General features: G+C 39.8%; 3 protein-coding genes across 3 annotated transcripts; all 3 read left to right on the top strand.

Moving 5' to 3' along the window:
* Positions 1-3,669: 3,669 nt before the first annotated feature.
* On the top strand, positions 3,670-5,330 carry LOC142896971 (serpin A3-5-like). The gene is made up of 5 exons (XM_076038953.1): positions 3,670-4,273; positions 4,379-4,449; positions 4,537-4,730; positions 4,823-4,967; positions 5,055-5,330. The coding sequence occupies exons 1-5, from the start codon at positions 3,679-3,681 to the stop codon at positions 5,247-5,249; spliced, it is 1,200 nt and encodes a 399-aa protein (XP_075895068.1). The 5' UTR covers positions 3,670-3,678; the 3' UTR covers positions 5,250-5,330.
* A 649-nt stretch (positions 5,331-5,979) lies between these two features.
* carnmt1 (carnosine N-methyltransferase 1) lies at positions 5,980-9,802 on the top strand. Its single transcript, XM_076038980.1, has 8 exons — positions 5,980-6,144; positions 6,830-7,025; positions 7,129-7,295; positions 7,949-8,089; positions 8,177-8,355; positions 8,761-8,874; positions 9,010-9,113; positions 9,212-9,802. The coding sequence occupies exons 1-8, from the start codon at positions 6,011-6,013 to the stop codon at positions 9,386-9,388; spliced, it is 1,212 nt and encodes a 403-aa protein (XP_075895095.1). The 5' UTR covers positions 5,980-6,010; the 3' UTR covers positions 9,389-9,802.
* A 510-nt stretch (positions 9,803-10,312) lies between these two features.
* Positions 10,313-12,108, top strand: LOC142896989 (uncharacterized). The gene is made up of 2 exons (XM_076038981.1): positions 10,313-10,964; positions 11,562-12,108. The coding sequence occupies exons 1-2, from the start codon at positions 10,593-10,595 to the stop codon at positions 11,727-11,729; spliced, it is 540 nt and encodes a 179-aa protein (XP_075895096.1). The 5' UTR covers positions 10,313-10,592; the 3' UTR covers positions 11,730-12,108.
* The last annotated feature ends 2,766 nt before the right edge of the window (positions 12,109-14,874 follow it).

Genomic DNA, 14,874 nt, shown 5'->3' on the forward strand with positions numbered 1-14,874 from the left:
ATGCCATATGTGATGCCTGACGAAGGTCTCTTGACCAGATTGTTGTATTATCAATAAAGAGGAAGACAGCTAAACAGTGTGCAGGAGGTTCCACTTGACTGTGTTTACTCCTGCGGCACCCTCCTCCGACGCATCTGTTCCTTTGGGAGTGCTGAGATTTATGTATGCTTTTTAGAGAGGTGAAAGAGGGCATGGCTAGAGATGTCCAAGTGAAATTGGTGGTGATAATTGAGGATTAAACCTTTTCTCTACAATGAGCGCCTATGGAGAGGAAAAGGCTTCATATGGACAGTGTCCATAAAATGAGATTTATCGATTTGGTTTTTGGAGTTGTGGAGGTGGGCATGACTAGCGATGTCCACACAAAATTTGGTGACAATTGATCGCTGTATTTGGTCATTGAGCTACGTTGAGCTTTTTATCTTCAGCGATTTAGCATGTCCCGTTATCGGACATGGCTGAAAAACGCAGATGTGCCGACGAAGGGACCTTATTTTCGTAAAGAGAGAATTAAGTGTAGCCCCGACGAGGAAGCTAGACTGGAGAGACAACATTTTTGCTGAATAATGAATAATCGATGCTTTTAAATTTTACGGGTATCGGCACTCCATAATTATTAAGTCTTACTTTCTGTGAAAAGAAGACGATGCTGTTAGCTTCTAACAACAAAAGCGCCAGAAGAAATCACTCTATAGCTACTGATAGTCGCTTGATGCAGATTTGATTGACATTTCTAGTCACACTTCAATACAAATCAGTTGGATCAGCGTGCCATACAGGGATTTGCTGGTGTAAAGCAGCAGATTCAGGACTCTCCCAGAGTAGTTTTCCGCTGGCAGTTTATTTTTTTAACTTCTGTAATTTCAAACTCAAGTCTGAAATCGCAAATGTCCATTTCTAATAAACGGTTTTTAGTTTTTTTTTGTTTTTTAAATATGTTTTAGGTATCGTGTAACGAGGCCACGTCCCTTTCCATGTGAATAAATCCACTGCATATCCCCCCCTGTATAACTGCTGCTAAAACCGAGTTTCTTGCTTTCTGAGTTAATTTCTAAATAGATTTATGACTTATGATATTTACGATTTCTGAGAGTATAAAATTAAACGTGAACAAATTCCGTTACCGTTTATGTCTTGGTGATCATCGGGGTTGCGTGACGAGATAAGATAAGATTTAACCATTCTTAACCTGAATCTTGCCAGGTTTCATGTTCAGGAGCAGGTGAAGTATGCTGAACATCTGTTTCGGAGCCTACCACAACACCACCAAAATTTGTTGCCAAATGTTATGTCCAATCTGACCTGCATTAGCGAGTAAGCCGAAAAGAACCAGGAGATACTGCAGGCCATCATCCACAACTGCCTTTTTAGAAAGGAAACTAAATTGTCAATACCTGTGCGCATGCGCAGCCGCCACAGGTGACCCTTATGTATGGCGGAGGGTTTAAATTTGTTTGAGCCATTGTCAAGAACCAACAGTCCATTGGTAGGTACTTTGTAGCGATTGTGAACAAAGCCTTGTTAACCGCACACAACGTTGTTTAAATTGTTTGCGTTTGTTTGTGTGCACTACAATTTAAAATTGCATTACAGGCTTCTTGAATTAGTTTCTTTTTTTTTTGCATTTATTTTCAAAGATTAGATTAGATCAGTTTAGATTAGATTATTTGATAAAGAGGGACAACGTACATTAATGGGCATTTTCACAAAAAAATGTAAATGTACCCAATTCTAGCGTAAAAGCTATAGAATATACTGCATTAATTAATTCCAGACAATGTGCCTGGATTAGCTTGCTTGAGAGTCGTTCCTTTGAAGACAAGGTAACACTGACACCTGCCGTCTGTTTCTGGGGTCCTGCCGTCACCAAACTCCCCATGTCAATCTGAACCGCCACGTCTACCGGAACTGACCGTCTTGATATGCCAAACTTAGACTTGAGGAATATCTTTTGATCATTGTATACTTGAAATTATAATCAATTCACCAATAACATAAATCATACTTTAAAGAGGCTAAACACTGAATTGTCAAGAGCAGTCTTGGTTATTTGGAAATCCTAAAGCTTTGAAGGGCAACAATGTATTTCATTATTTTCAACTAGGATAAACATGACACATGGCAGACACAGAAGTTTGCTGGTTTGCTTTTCTCCAGCACACTCTCAAATTAATGTCTAGACAGTGATTATTTAGAAAAAAAAAAGTGACGTGCCCAAACAAATATGAGTCAGAGATAGCGAATAAACAAAACCAAAGTTCAGTTGCCCTGATCCCCTTTATAAAAGAGAAATCTCACTGAGGCTGTCTGCTGGATACACTTGGGAAGCAGAAGGTGAGTGGAAAACCTCATAAATGGAATGCAACTTGGATGTGTCTGTGTTTCTGTTTATCGTGAAGTGTATTATGTAGTGGTAAAAGCATTTCACGATGTAGGCAAAAGTTCAGTTTGCAACATTTAAAAGAGGATACAAATACTTATGTATATTATCAGATAAATTGAATTACTACTATTGCAAATATCGTTTCTTTCATTAATAATATGCAATTCTGTTTATACAAGGAACGTGTCCACCTTTACATGAGATTTCATGATTTTAAATCACAGTCTACAAAAAAATGTGAGATCAAGCGGGAAAACAGGAATTAACATTGACATTGTTTGTAATTTGCTTTTCTTACTGTTAGATGCTATACTAAATCTAACACAAATTGCCTTTCAAACCACTAAATCCTAATAGTTTATTTTTAATAATCACAAATGTAATTCTAGTATAACAAGCATGTGTCTTCTCATTAAAAAAAATATGCAGCCTGTGTTGTGTTATTGTGGTTGTGGCAGTTTTTTGGTTCATCAATTTTGTGTTGACTCTTAGGTTAGGACTACAGATGGACATTAACATTTTGCTAAATCTGGTGCAGCCATCTCCTTTGTGAACAACGGCACATGTCCAACAACGCAAGAACATTTTATATTTTGTAAAACCAACTTTTATCATTTTACCTTATGCACGATTCCTCTAAAAAAAAAAAAAAAGAAATTCTTGACAAATTAACTATAGCAGTAGGACTGACTGACCATGTACCAAGTGGTGGACCCTAAAAGCACTGTTTGGAATTCTATTTGCCCTTTTTCGTTGCATTTTCATGTTGCTTTAAGCTATTTTTGTGTTTGTTTTAGTGCTTGCTATCTACAGCTAATAGAAGAGTTGCACAGGGGTTGTGTGCATATGATTGCATCAGTGTGTGCTGAGTTTTAGCTAAATACACGCTGACGCAGTTTTCGGGAAAAGTACCATCATAAAGTACAAAGTTTAGATTTACACATGATGACTAGTTTCTAACTTTTAACCATTAACCCATTTTTTGTAATCTGCAAGTGAGATGGACCTGATTGCAGATTGAGGAGATTACAACATCACCAGACAACAAAAAGTGTGTGTCGGGGGGGGGCGGAGGGGGGATATGACAGTTCAGAAACAAACAGATGGTGAGATGGATTGGATTGAAGCAAAGGGAGAACTTTACCCAGTAGTAAGAATAGATGATTGAGGAGGGCCTTCAATTCAAGGGTGTGTGTGTGCCCTCCAAATAGGAGGAGCATTTTTTTTTTCAGGTGAATACTGGCAATGTCTAACTTAATTAAATACCTTTTTTTACTCTGTCTCAGGTCACAAAAATGCATGCAGCCCTCAAAATCTGGATTTTTCTCGCAGTGACTTGCTTGGGAAGGAGTCATCATCATGAAGGCCATGACCAAGACACTTTATCTCAAAGCAGCATAGAGAGTCTGGTGGGAGCAAACAACAATTTCACCTTCCACCTGTACAGAAAATTGGCGGCTCATGCTGATTCAGCAGGCAAGAATGTCTTCTTCTCCCCTGCAAGTGTGTCCCTTGCCTTGGCAGCCTTGTCCACAGGAACACGAGGTGAAACACAAAGACAGCTTTTCAGCGGTCTCGGTTTCAACAGCCACACACAGGCAGGTGTAGATCAGGCCTTTCAGAGGCTCCTTGCACACAAGTCTGAGGAAGTCAGTCAGGGGACCGCTGTATTTGTGGACAACAAATTCAAGGCACACCCTGAGTTCCTGGAGGGTTTGAACCAGTACTACTCTGCACATGGGTTTAATGTTAGCTTCACCAAAACCAAAGAAAGTGAAGACTTCATCAACGAATACGTGGCAAATAAGACCAACGGGAAGATCGACAAATTGGTTGAAAACCTGGATCCCAGAACAGTCATGTACCTTATCAGCTATATCTACTTTAAAGGTAAACAGTCAGATGAGATAAGATTTATTTGGTTGTTTACTTGCTGATGTTTCAGGGGTTTTTTTGGTCAACCTACGAGTTGTGTTTTAAATCCTTGTCCAACAGGAAAGTGGGAAACCCCATTTGATCCAGAGCTCACCAGGGTGGCCAAGTTCAATGTGGCCGAAAACAAAAAGGTTTAGAGTTGCTTCATGGATTCTGCATTGAGTGGTTTTGCTCATTTTCAATTTAGGGACATGATGTTTATATCTTCACTTTTCCAGGTTGATGTCCAGATGATGTACAAGGAGCAGAGATTCAATGTCTATCGTGACCTTGAAATTAATGCATCAGTACTCCACCTCCCCTTCAATAGCTCCCACGCTATGCTGCTGATGTTGCCTGAAGACATGAATACACTTGAAAATGCCATCTGTCCAGAGCGTGTTACCAAATGGTTAAAGTGGATGAAGACCGGGTTAGAACGAGGAAGATTTGAAAGTGTCAAAGATTCTCTGCTTGCTTTTTCAGATTGATGACTGTATTCATCTTCTCCCTTTTTCCTTTTAGAACATACGAGGTGTATATTCCAAAGTTCTCCATTAAGACCTCATACTCACTGAAGGAAGTACTGGAAGGGATGGGAATGACAGACATGTTCGGCGATCGTGCAAACTTGACTGGCATTGCTGAGGGAAAACTTGCGGTCTCTGAGGTAGCGATAAAATATGTCATGAACTAAAAAAAAAAAGAAACATCTCCCCACGTTGTGTTTACTGATGTTTTCACTATCGTTCTCTAGGTTGTGCATCAAGCTACCCTTGATGTGGATGAGGCTGGAGCTACTGCTGCGGCTGCAACAGGTGTTGGCATCATGCTTATGTCCCTCCGCCACACCCCAGTCTTGGAATTCAACCGTCCATTCATGGCAATCATCACTGAGCGCAGCACAAATAACATCTTGTTCCTTGGCAAGATAATAGATCCAACCATCTGATGCAGCAAACATTTGCTCTTCATAGATTGGGGCTGTCTTCTCATCAAAAATAAAATACCCTGAGAACTACTTCTCAAATTGTCTCTTTGTTCATGTGTGATTTTTTTTTCTGTACACATTTTGCAAATAAAATAACAAATTGATACACTTTTACAAATCCACTATCAACAAGAATGACCTTTTACAATCAAATATATGCATTATATCCCTTGCAGAAACAGTCTATTTATTACATTAAGCCTCTTTCCTGTGTTCTGTGCATTAAGCTGATTTCAAGCAAAAATAGTCATATTGTAAATTGGAATGCTAAAAGGTATATAGAGTTATAAATGCGATAAATAAATTCCTTAAATGAAATAAATTGCTTACTGAATATAAAAGAAAAAAGAGGAGGGATGCAGCAGCAACATTTAAAACAAAAACAAAACTCTGCTTAGAGTTTGCACATTCATTGTCTTCCTGTCTGCGACTTCCTCTCACAGTGTTTATTAATGTGAATAGTCGTTTAATATTCTGTAACGCCCTTTGTTAATTAGTGGCATTTCTGGGGTGTTCCCGAGAACACGGCGAAAGACCGGGAGAAAATTCATGGATCTCTTCCTCCTCTTTTGTAGAAAATGTGTTAACTGCATTTTTACTTGCAGCACTCTAGATGGCAGCAGAGTGCCTCGTCAACATTAGCCTGCTTTGGTTGAAGAAAACGTCCAACGAAGAAAACGTGTGTCGGCTTTTGGTTGGCCCGCATTGTACAGTTACCAGACATGGCTGAAAACGGAGATGTGCCGACGAAGGGACCTTATTTTCGTAAAGAGAGAATTAAGTGTAGCCCCGACGAGGAAGCTAGACTGGAGAGACAACATTTTTGGCGAATAATCGATGCTTTTAAATTTTACAGGTATCGGCACTCCATAATTATTAAGTCTTACTTTCTGTGAAAAGAAGACGATGCTGTTAGCTTGTAACAACAAAAGCGCCAGCAGAAATCACTCTACAGCTACTGATAGTCGCTTGATACAGATTCGATTTACATTTCTAGTCACACTTCAATACAAATCAATTGGATCAGCATGCCATACAGGGATTTGCTGGTGTAAAGCAGCAGATTCAGGACTCTTCCAGAGTAGTGTTCCTCTGGCAGTTTATGTTTTTTGCTGCTGTAATTTCCAATTCAAGTCTGAAATCGCAAATGTCAGTTTCTAATAAACTGTTTTAATCGTTTTTTGTTTTTGTTTTTAAATATGTTTTAGATATCGTGTAACGAGGCCACGTCCCTTTTCCTTTGAATAAACCCACTGCATATCCCCCTGTATAACTGCTGCTAGAACCGAGATTCTTACTAAATAGGTTTATGACTTGTGATTTATGAGAGTATAAAATGAAATGTAAACAAATTCAGCAACCCCTTATGTCTTGGTGATCATCTGGGTTGTGTGGCGAGATAAGATTTAAGATTTTGTGTGAGTGAATAGATGAGTGAGAGGCCATTGTAAAGTGCTTTGGGGTACCGTGAAGGTGCTTGAAAGAGCTATTTGCAGTGTCGTTATAAGTGCAGTCAAATTAACCTGAATCTCCCTCTCCAGGGTTCATGTTCAGGAGCAGGTGAAGCGTGCTGAACGTCAGTTTCGGAGCCTACCACAACACCATCAAAATTTGTTGCCAAATGTTATGTCCAATCTGACCTCCATTAGCGAGTGTGCAGACAAGAACCAGGAGATACTGCAGGCCATCATCCAGAACTGCCTCTACATGTTTGAGAACATTGATTATGGACAGAGGGTAAGTCGCGATACCAGGCAGTCCATCACAAAAATATTGAGTACAAACTGTCATTTGTTAAAATACATACATACATGCATACAAAAATTGTTTTCACTTTCAGAAAGATCCAGAGAAGCTGGGCCCATGTTCCACCTTTGACATGGACAAGCTCAAGTCTACTTTTAAGCAGTTTGTCAGAGACTGGAGTGAGGTGGGTCAGGCTGAGAGGAATACCTGCTACAAGCCCATCATCCAGGAGATCCAAAGACTCTTCCCAAATGACAAATAGTAGGTTTTCAGTCATACAAATACACATATGAAGACGAAACAAACATAAAAGGGTGACACTACTTTATGTTCTATGGAAATATAAAATGCTAACTTTTCTCAACTCTACATATTGACACATGTAACGGTCAAAAGTGTTTATGGTCCAAATCCACCCAATGAGTTGTGACTCCTCCTATAGGACTGTAATATTTGGTGGCTCTCACATAAGCAGGAGGGACATTGTTTTAGGGTATAAATCTGTCAAATTGTGAGATTGTTTTGCACTAGTAACGAAGTCGTGATGAGAGTCAATTAGTTTTTTTTCTTTATTTCGTACAAGAAAGAATGTTATTGGTGATTCTGATGAAGTCGACAATTTCTAGATAACTGACTTGATAACTGACTATGAGCAGACATATTACAAATGTTGTCGCAATATTTAAATTTCGCAATACAAGGTAGCATACTCTCATTTGTGATAGCACTGAGTATGTCCCAGTAAAATCCAACTTTATTGGGCTAGTTTGCTCATAATCTCACGAGGTGGGGTAACATCTAAATGATGCAGATAACAGACATACTATTATAACACATTACTACAGTTCATACATTGTAACTTATGGTACGGTTTTCCATGTGATGTGTGTATTTTGTACATTTTTTTATGTCAGTGATGTGTCTAAGGTGAGTGTGCTGGTTCCGGGTGCTGGACTTGGTCGCCTAGCGTGGGAGCTCGCTCGTCTGGGTTACAGTTGCCAAGGCAATGAGTGGAGCTTCTTTATGCTCTTCACCTCAAACTTCATTCTGAATAGGTATAAAACATTTTGCCACTTCTGCATCTCCCCGCACCCCCAACAAATTTTCAAATTCAAATTCTGAAATTCCTTCTTCCCCTTTAGGTGTGAACAAGTGAACTCACTGACTGTGTACCCCTGGATCCACCAGTTCAGCAACAATAAGAAATGCTCTGATCAGACACGAGGAGTTCGATTCCCTGATGTCAACCCTCAGAGCTTACCACCTGATGTAGACTTCTCAATGGTAGCAGGGGACTTTGTGGAGGTCTACAACGAGGCAGGTCAGTTCAAGCTGATTGAATTGTTCACCTTGGTTACTGTCAGACTGATGGTCCATAAATCAAACTATAACAAACAGTATTTAAGCTTTTTAATTAAAACATAATGCAGATGCATTATCTGTTTGTTTTCCCACAAAAAAAGCTGTTCAGTACGTATTCAATGGTAAATGGACTGCACTTATATAGCGCTTTCCAGCACCTTCACAGTACCCCTAAGCGCTTTACAATGGCCTCTCATTCACCCATTCACACACACATTCATATGCCAATATTTTGACATATAAGTTACTGAATTTACTGATTAAAGCAAATGAGCTTTTTTTATGTCGTAGAAAATGGATGATTAAATGATGAAGAGTAACCTGCACAAGGTAAAAGGACTGTGCTTCACTCTGTGTTTATCAGAGTCTTGGGACTGTGTGGCCACCTGCTTCTTCATTGACACAGCTCACAATGTCCTTGAGTATATGGAGACTATCTGGAAGATTCTTAAGCCTGGTGGAGTGTGGATCAACTTGGGTGAGTTGGTGTTTGGAATGAAAGCAACACCACACATTACACCTGTGTGGTATTCTACAAAGTCAATTAAGGATTCATTGATCAGGTGATTTGGTAGACCCATTTTAATGATTCATTTTTCCATGGCTTCTTAAGGTCCACTGTTGTATCACTATGAGAACATGGCCAACGAGCTCTCAGTTGAACTTTGCTATGAAGACATAAAAGCAGCAATGATCAAGTTTGGCTTTTACATAGAGGTAAGCAATGCCTTTTATTTTATTTCTTGAATAACAAAGATAGGCAGTACTGTAGTAATTAAATACTTTGTGTTAATGAATTTATATCTCTCCTGCAGGTGGAGAAGGAGTCCGTCCAAACCACTTACACAGAGAACGACCGCTCTATGCTCAGATACCTTTATGACTGTGTCTTCTTTGTTGCACGGAAACTCAAAGACACATACTGCGACGACCAGGACGACCAACCAGCTGCAAAGTCACAACGGCTACAAAGTACGGACAGCCTGACGTGACAGGAACTGCCTGATCCTAAAAGACTGAGACAGTTAAATTGACAGAACAATAAGGCAAAGAAAGTCAATGGACATTTCGTTTTATGATTTGTTGTATAAGTATTTGCTGCTTCTCATCAAGAAATCTAATTCCATCTACTTGAATAATGTAGCTCTAATGACAGAACACATCTGTCCATACAACCACGTCTGTTTTGTTTTGTTTTTAAACTTAGCATCTTAATCTCATCAGTGATGACTTTAATTACTTTGCATTATTTAGTTTTTTTAAAATTAATTTGGCTTCTTAAAAAAAAAAAAAAAATGGGAAAAAAATGGTTCCAGTAGTAATTTTTATCTGTATGCAGCCTTACTTAAAACCAAGTAAGTAGAAGATAACTTCCATCAAGTGTTTTTTTTTTCCTGTAAGACTTTTTGTAATAAAAGTACATTTTTCAAAAATGTTTTAATTATTTAAAAAATGATAACGTTGAAAATGTTTTTCAGAAGAACATGACCGAACTACTATGCGGAGTTGTGCGACATCTGTGTTCCATCAAATAATATTTCAAAACCTAGCGTCATGGCACGCCACAGGAAGCCGCTGTACCAAGTACGCATCTGATTGGTTAACGGACGGGTCGTGCCAGTTTTTATTTTATTTTATTTTTTTGTAGCAAAATTTCAATTTTGCTCAAAATTGTGTCGAGGTTTTACACCTATATATTAAAACAACAGGCCGATCTCGCATGCTGTTATGCCAATAAGCAAATGTCTGACCCAAAGCGGCAAACATCCCCAGGAACGCGCGGAAGTTACGTCGACAATTTTTTTTTGTTTGTTTACATTCTACCTCCCAAGCTACCGGAATCACATTTGCGTAGATACTATCGTCATTTAAAGAGTAACGATAAATAACGTTAAATAACGCGAACTACTCGAAGAAGTATACTCGAAGAAGAATATGAACACCGCAAAATGTTTTTGCAACGTTCGACCCGGTCCCCCAAACAGAGCATGCGCGCTCCCGTGGAGCAATTTTGGCAGCCAATCACTCTTGGATAAAACACCGATGCGGAAGATCGGCCTGTGTGGATGAATCCTGTGCACGCTAGGACCTAGCTCTACGACTTGCAATGGGGAAAATATCGCAGCAGACAGTGCAAGTGAAGTGCTGACTCGTTATTTTACTGGTGCGCGGGCAGACTCTACTGAGCCAACGTCTATGGCGAAGCGACGACCAGATGACGCGCTGCTGCACGACTCTCCCTCCAAGAAACACTGTCGTGCATTTTGCAAACTTGACATGCGTGTGGGAGGCATGGCACCGGTCGGGGGCGTGAACCCGCCGAGCCTGCTGGCTCTGCTGGGCAACCGCGCCGGGAAAAGGCCTCGCTACTTCGAGGACCCGGACAAAGAGCAGCAAGACGAGGAACCGTCAGCATCGCTTTGTCGCAGTGACACGAGGAAGCACGCGGCGGGCGGTCTGACCGACCAAACTTCTGGAAATTTCTGCGAGCGTCCTAGCAGCAGCAGCATCTCCAAGAAACGAACCCGTGACTCCGACTCCGAGACTGTCCGAGACGACAAGGAGAAAGTAAGCTAGCTGTTGTGACGCAGCTGACGTTGATCGCTTTTACGATATGCGTTTAGGAAAGCATGTTGTGTCGTGACAGTAAATGTCCGCTAGATGTCGCCCTTTAGCCGCTATAGTACAAGTGCGGCCGTCTCTGTTGGTCGGTCACTCTGTCTGTAATTAACCCGTTTAAAACACGCCTATTTTAGGCATCTGGTCGACCAGCGCATTCCCAGAATAAAAAAATATTGTATCTGTGTCACAAATGTTTTAAGGATGTCACCGATATGCTTTATAATACTTAAAATAATAATAATAATAATAATAATAATAATAATAATAATAATAATAATAATAATGTTATAAAATGCATTGAGTGAATTCGACTGAGTTGTATGCAATTTTAAGTTTCCGAATTCATTAATTGAAAGATTATTTTTCTAAAAAGCATAGAGACAACATTGACAGCATCCAGACTTAGTTGTAACATTCTTTAATTACTGATCTAATGCTTGATTTTGCTATGTGGCGTAAGCCTTTCCCCAATTTGTAACTTTAAAATGTATTTCTTATGTCTAATTTCTTTTGTTTTGTTTTTTGTTTTTCCATCCATTCCAGGTCGATGCAGATGTAAAGACTGAAGACTGCACATACAACTCCTTTCAGTTCTGGAGAGTCCCCTTACCGCAGCTGGACCTCTCACTGTTGGAAGAGGCCAGTAGTCATTCCAGAACAGAAGAGAAGTCCAAATGCAAAAACTCTTTTTCTGAAGCTATGGAAACCTGAAAGTGACATGAGTCTTTCCTGCTCTGATTTCAACTGGCCATCACAGCAGCACTTAGGCACAGTATTTCGCTTGGAGAGTGGGGCTGGGAATCAAAACAGCACTTTCAACAACTTGATGTTACAGGCTGCCCAGTCTTTATAAAACAGGACTGTGCTGAAAATTTTGTGGAAAAAGTACCTTCACCATCAAAATTAACCATCCATTCCCAGGCTGTGTGTTAATAGATTTTTAAAATTAAGCCTTTGTGTCAAAAATGTGGCTAACGTGTTTTATTTGTACAAACTACTAGAATTTACTCATTTCAAATTAATTCTTCAATGCCCCTCTATTAGTAGGGGACAATGTTTTGTTTTGATTAAACTGCTATTGCAACTGCAACAGTTGGCGTTTACAAACTATTCTTGTTTTAGTCACAGCTAATGCGTCGGTGAGGATGTTGAACTGATGTTACAGCGATAGATTTGCCACCTAAGCTGAATTGTAAATAAAGACTAAAGGCGACACAGAGGTGCAGTGGTTTGCATGGTCGTCTCACAGCAAGAAGGCTGCGGGTTCATTCCCAGCCAGGGGTGTGTGGAGTTTGCATGTTTTCCCTGTGTCTGCGGAGTTTCTCTGCGGGTACTCTTGACTTCCTCCAGCAGTCCAAAAATATGCATGTGAGGCAAATTGGGAATGGGTGTATGTTTGTTTGTCTAAGTGGCCCTGCGATGAACTGGCAACTTGTCCAGGGCGTAACCTATCTTTCCCCCAATGACAGCTGGGAAAGGATCCAACAGACCCTTGCAACACTGAGTGCAGGAGTAAGTGGGTATAAGAGATGGATGGATGAAATTAGGACATAAACTTGTGAGACCTATTGTATGACTCTTTAGTTCAGTTGTTTATAGTTTGCTGCACAGCTGTCAATTTTGGAGGTGTATGTGTGTTTTTGTAGGAAATAAAGTCCACTTTTGTACATTCTTCAAAATCCTCTGTTGTATTTTTGTTGTGTGTTAAGCCTGTTCATAAAAATGCCTTGAGACTTAACCATACACAAATATTAAATGTAATGTTTAATTCATGATTAAGTGAAACGTAGCAAAAGAAATACTCCACATAAAAATAATGACCGCAGGATATACAGGTACATCCCAGAAAATTAGAATGTCGTGAAAAAGTTCAATATTTTTGACAGTCTCAGAATATGTGTCCATTTTCAAAACCTCTTTACTTTTCATCATTCCATCTCTGGTGAAACAAAAAACAAAACAAAACAAAGCTAAATACCCAACTTGTTGGTGATCTGGGCAATTGTAAGGGGTGTGGATTTATGTGAATGCATCTGGTAGCAGATGGCTTTGGTTTAAAAGAGGGTTGAGTAAAGGGACATTTGCTTACCGCTGCCTTTCTATGGGGTAGCAAACAACAGTCCTACGATTGATTGACTAAGAGGCACCCTTCATTCCCCAAAGCAGAAAACCTTAATGCACTTCTGTTGAATTTGTTTGTGATTAACTGCCATCAGTCTTTGGCATTTAAGATACAAATCTACAAGGTGCTCCACACGATCTTTGTGAATCCAAAATAGATTTTTTTTGGGAGGGGGGGTGGGTACTTATTTAAATATTACTGACATAAAACATACTTAGAGACTAACAGTACCACTTAATCCATGTTTATTTTCCCCTAAAACTGTTTTATTGATGCTTTACCATGTGCATTGATTTTGTTATTAACTGCTTTGTGCACAAACCTCGCTCACCACTCCTTCCTCCTCGGGTAGTGGGGTCATTGGGCACAATAGTGTGTCCGCCATTTGTTTACAACTGAAGAGGAGGAAACAATCTTGAGTGTGTTTGAAGGGGGAGGTCACGAACTCCTCAAGGCTGCTTTGAAAGACTTACTGCTCTTTGGACCTACAGCTGATAAAATGCCAGGCAGTCTTCTTCCCAGAGAAGAATGATCACAAGTATTCCTTTAGTCAAGGGCCGATAAATGATCAGTGATGGTAAGTTCTCAGTTACTTGTACCGACTACTTCACCGTTATTGTGAGGCATGTACTCATGGCTTTTTGGTTACTTTATTTAACTGTGGTTATTAGTTGTGCTTGGCAAATAACACAACTCAATGTATAGTTTAAATAGGTTTTCACAATATTTTTTACAGCAATCGTTTTGTTGTGCTTTTATTATTATTGCAAGTATATTTAACTATAGCGCCTTAATGTTATTAACCTGTTGTGGCTTAGGATGCTTTTGATACAGCTACCTTAGATTAATTCCTCAACCGTGCTTTTATATTCTTCACAACTTTCACACATAACTTAATTGCTAACTTATCTGACGGCAGTATAGGACCAGATGATGATTTGCGTTCCTAATAATTTAATTCAATTTGGGAGTATCATGACATTTGCTGTAATACAGGCAGAGTCAGCGGCTCACTTCAATGTTTTTTTTTTTTGTTTTTAAATTCTGAAACACTGAAGCGAAAGTCTTGGTCGGCATGCGGTTCGCATGTTGACATAGAGTCCCGAGTAGGCCGGCGAGGCAGGTTTCTGTCAGACAAGTTAAACAGGCAGACTGTCTGGGCTGATGAAATCGAATCATAGCTGCACAAAATTAGCGCTGTGTAGTCGCTGTGCTGTCGCTTTAGTAGATGGTAAGTGATTGCTGATGGAATGCACCTGGACACCACCCGTCACCTGTTTACCCGGCTGGTCCTGGCCCTGCAATCAGCCACAGAACGGAAGGAGGGCTGGAGGAACCGTGGCTCGAACAACAAAACACCAAGCGTGTCATATTATTATTATTCTTTATTTGTTTTTGTTTTTTTTGCTTTAGGCGTCTTTTTTTTTCAGTTTGCACACATTTTGGACCAACTGACTTGACCAATTCTGAGGGGAAAAAAACAATAGCTAAACACGTACGTGGAATAAATGCGTAAAAATATACACTTTGCAGAATAATTCAATTCCGATGTTAATCTGCTGCTATGGTTGGCTCATGTTTTTAAAACAATGCTTTCCACTTTGCGATTATTGTTGATGGGGCAAATGCTGTACTTAAGAAATGCTAAAGTATAGAAGGTACAACTTTGTAGCCTGTGTTGTATTAACACAGTCTGACCGAGGGAGGGAGCACTCCGCCTTCGAAACCCATGGC

This window comes from Nelusetta ayraudi, unplaced genomic scaffold (genome assembly GCF_046127955.1).
Source record: "Nelusetta ayraudi isolate G7.1 ecotype Tasmania unplaced genomic scaffold, CSIRO-AGI_Nayr_v1 ptg000058l, whole genome shotgun sequence".
Classification (NCBI taxonomy): Eukaryota; Metazoa; Chordata; class Actinopteri; order Tetraodontiformes; family Monacanthidae; genus Nelusetta; species Nelusetta ayraudi.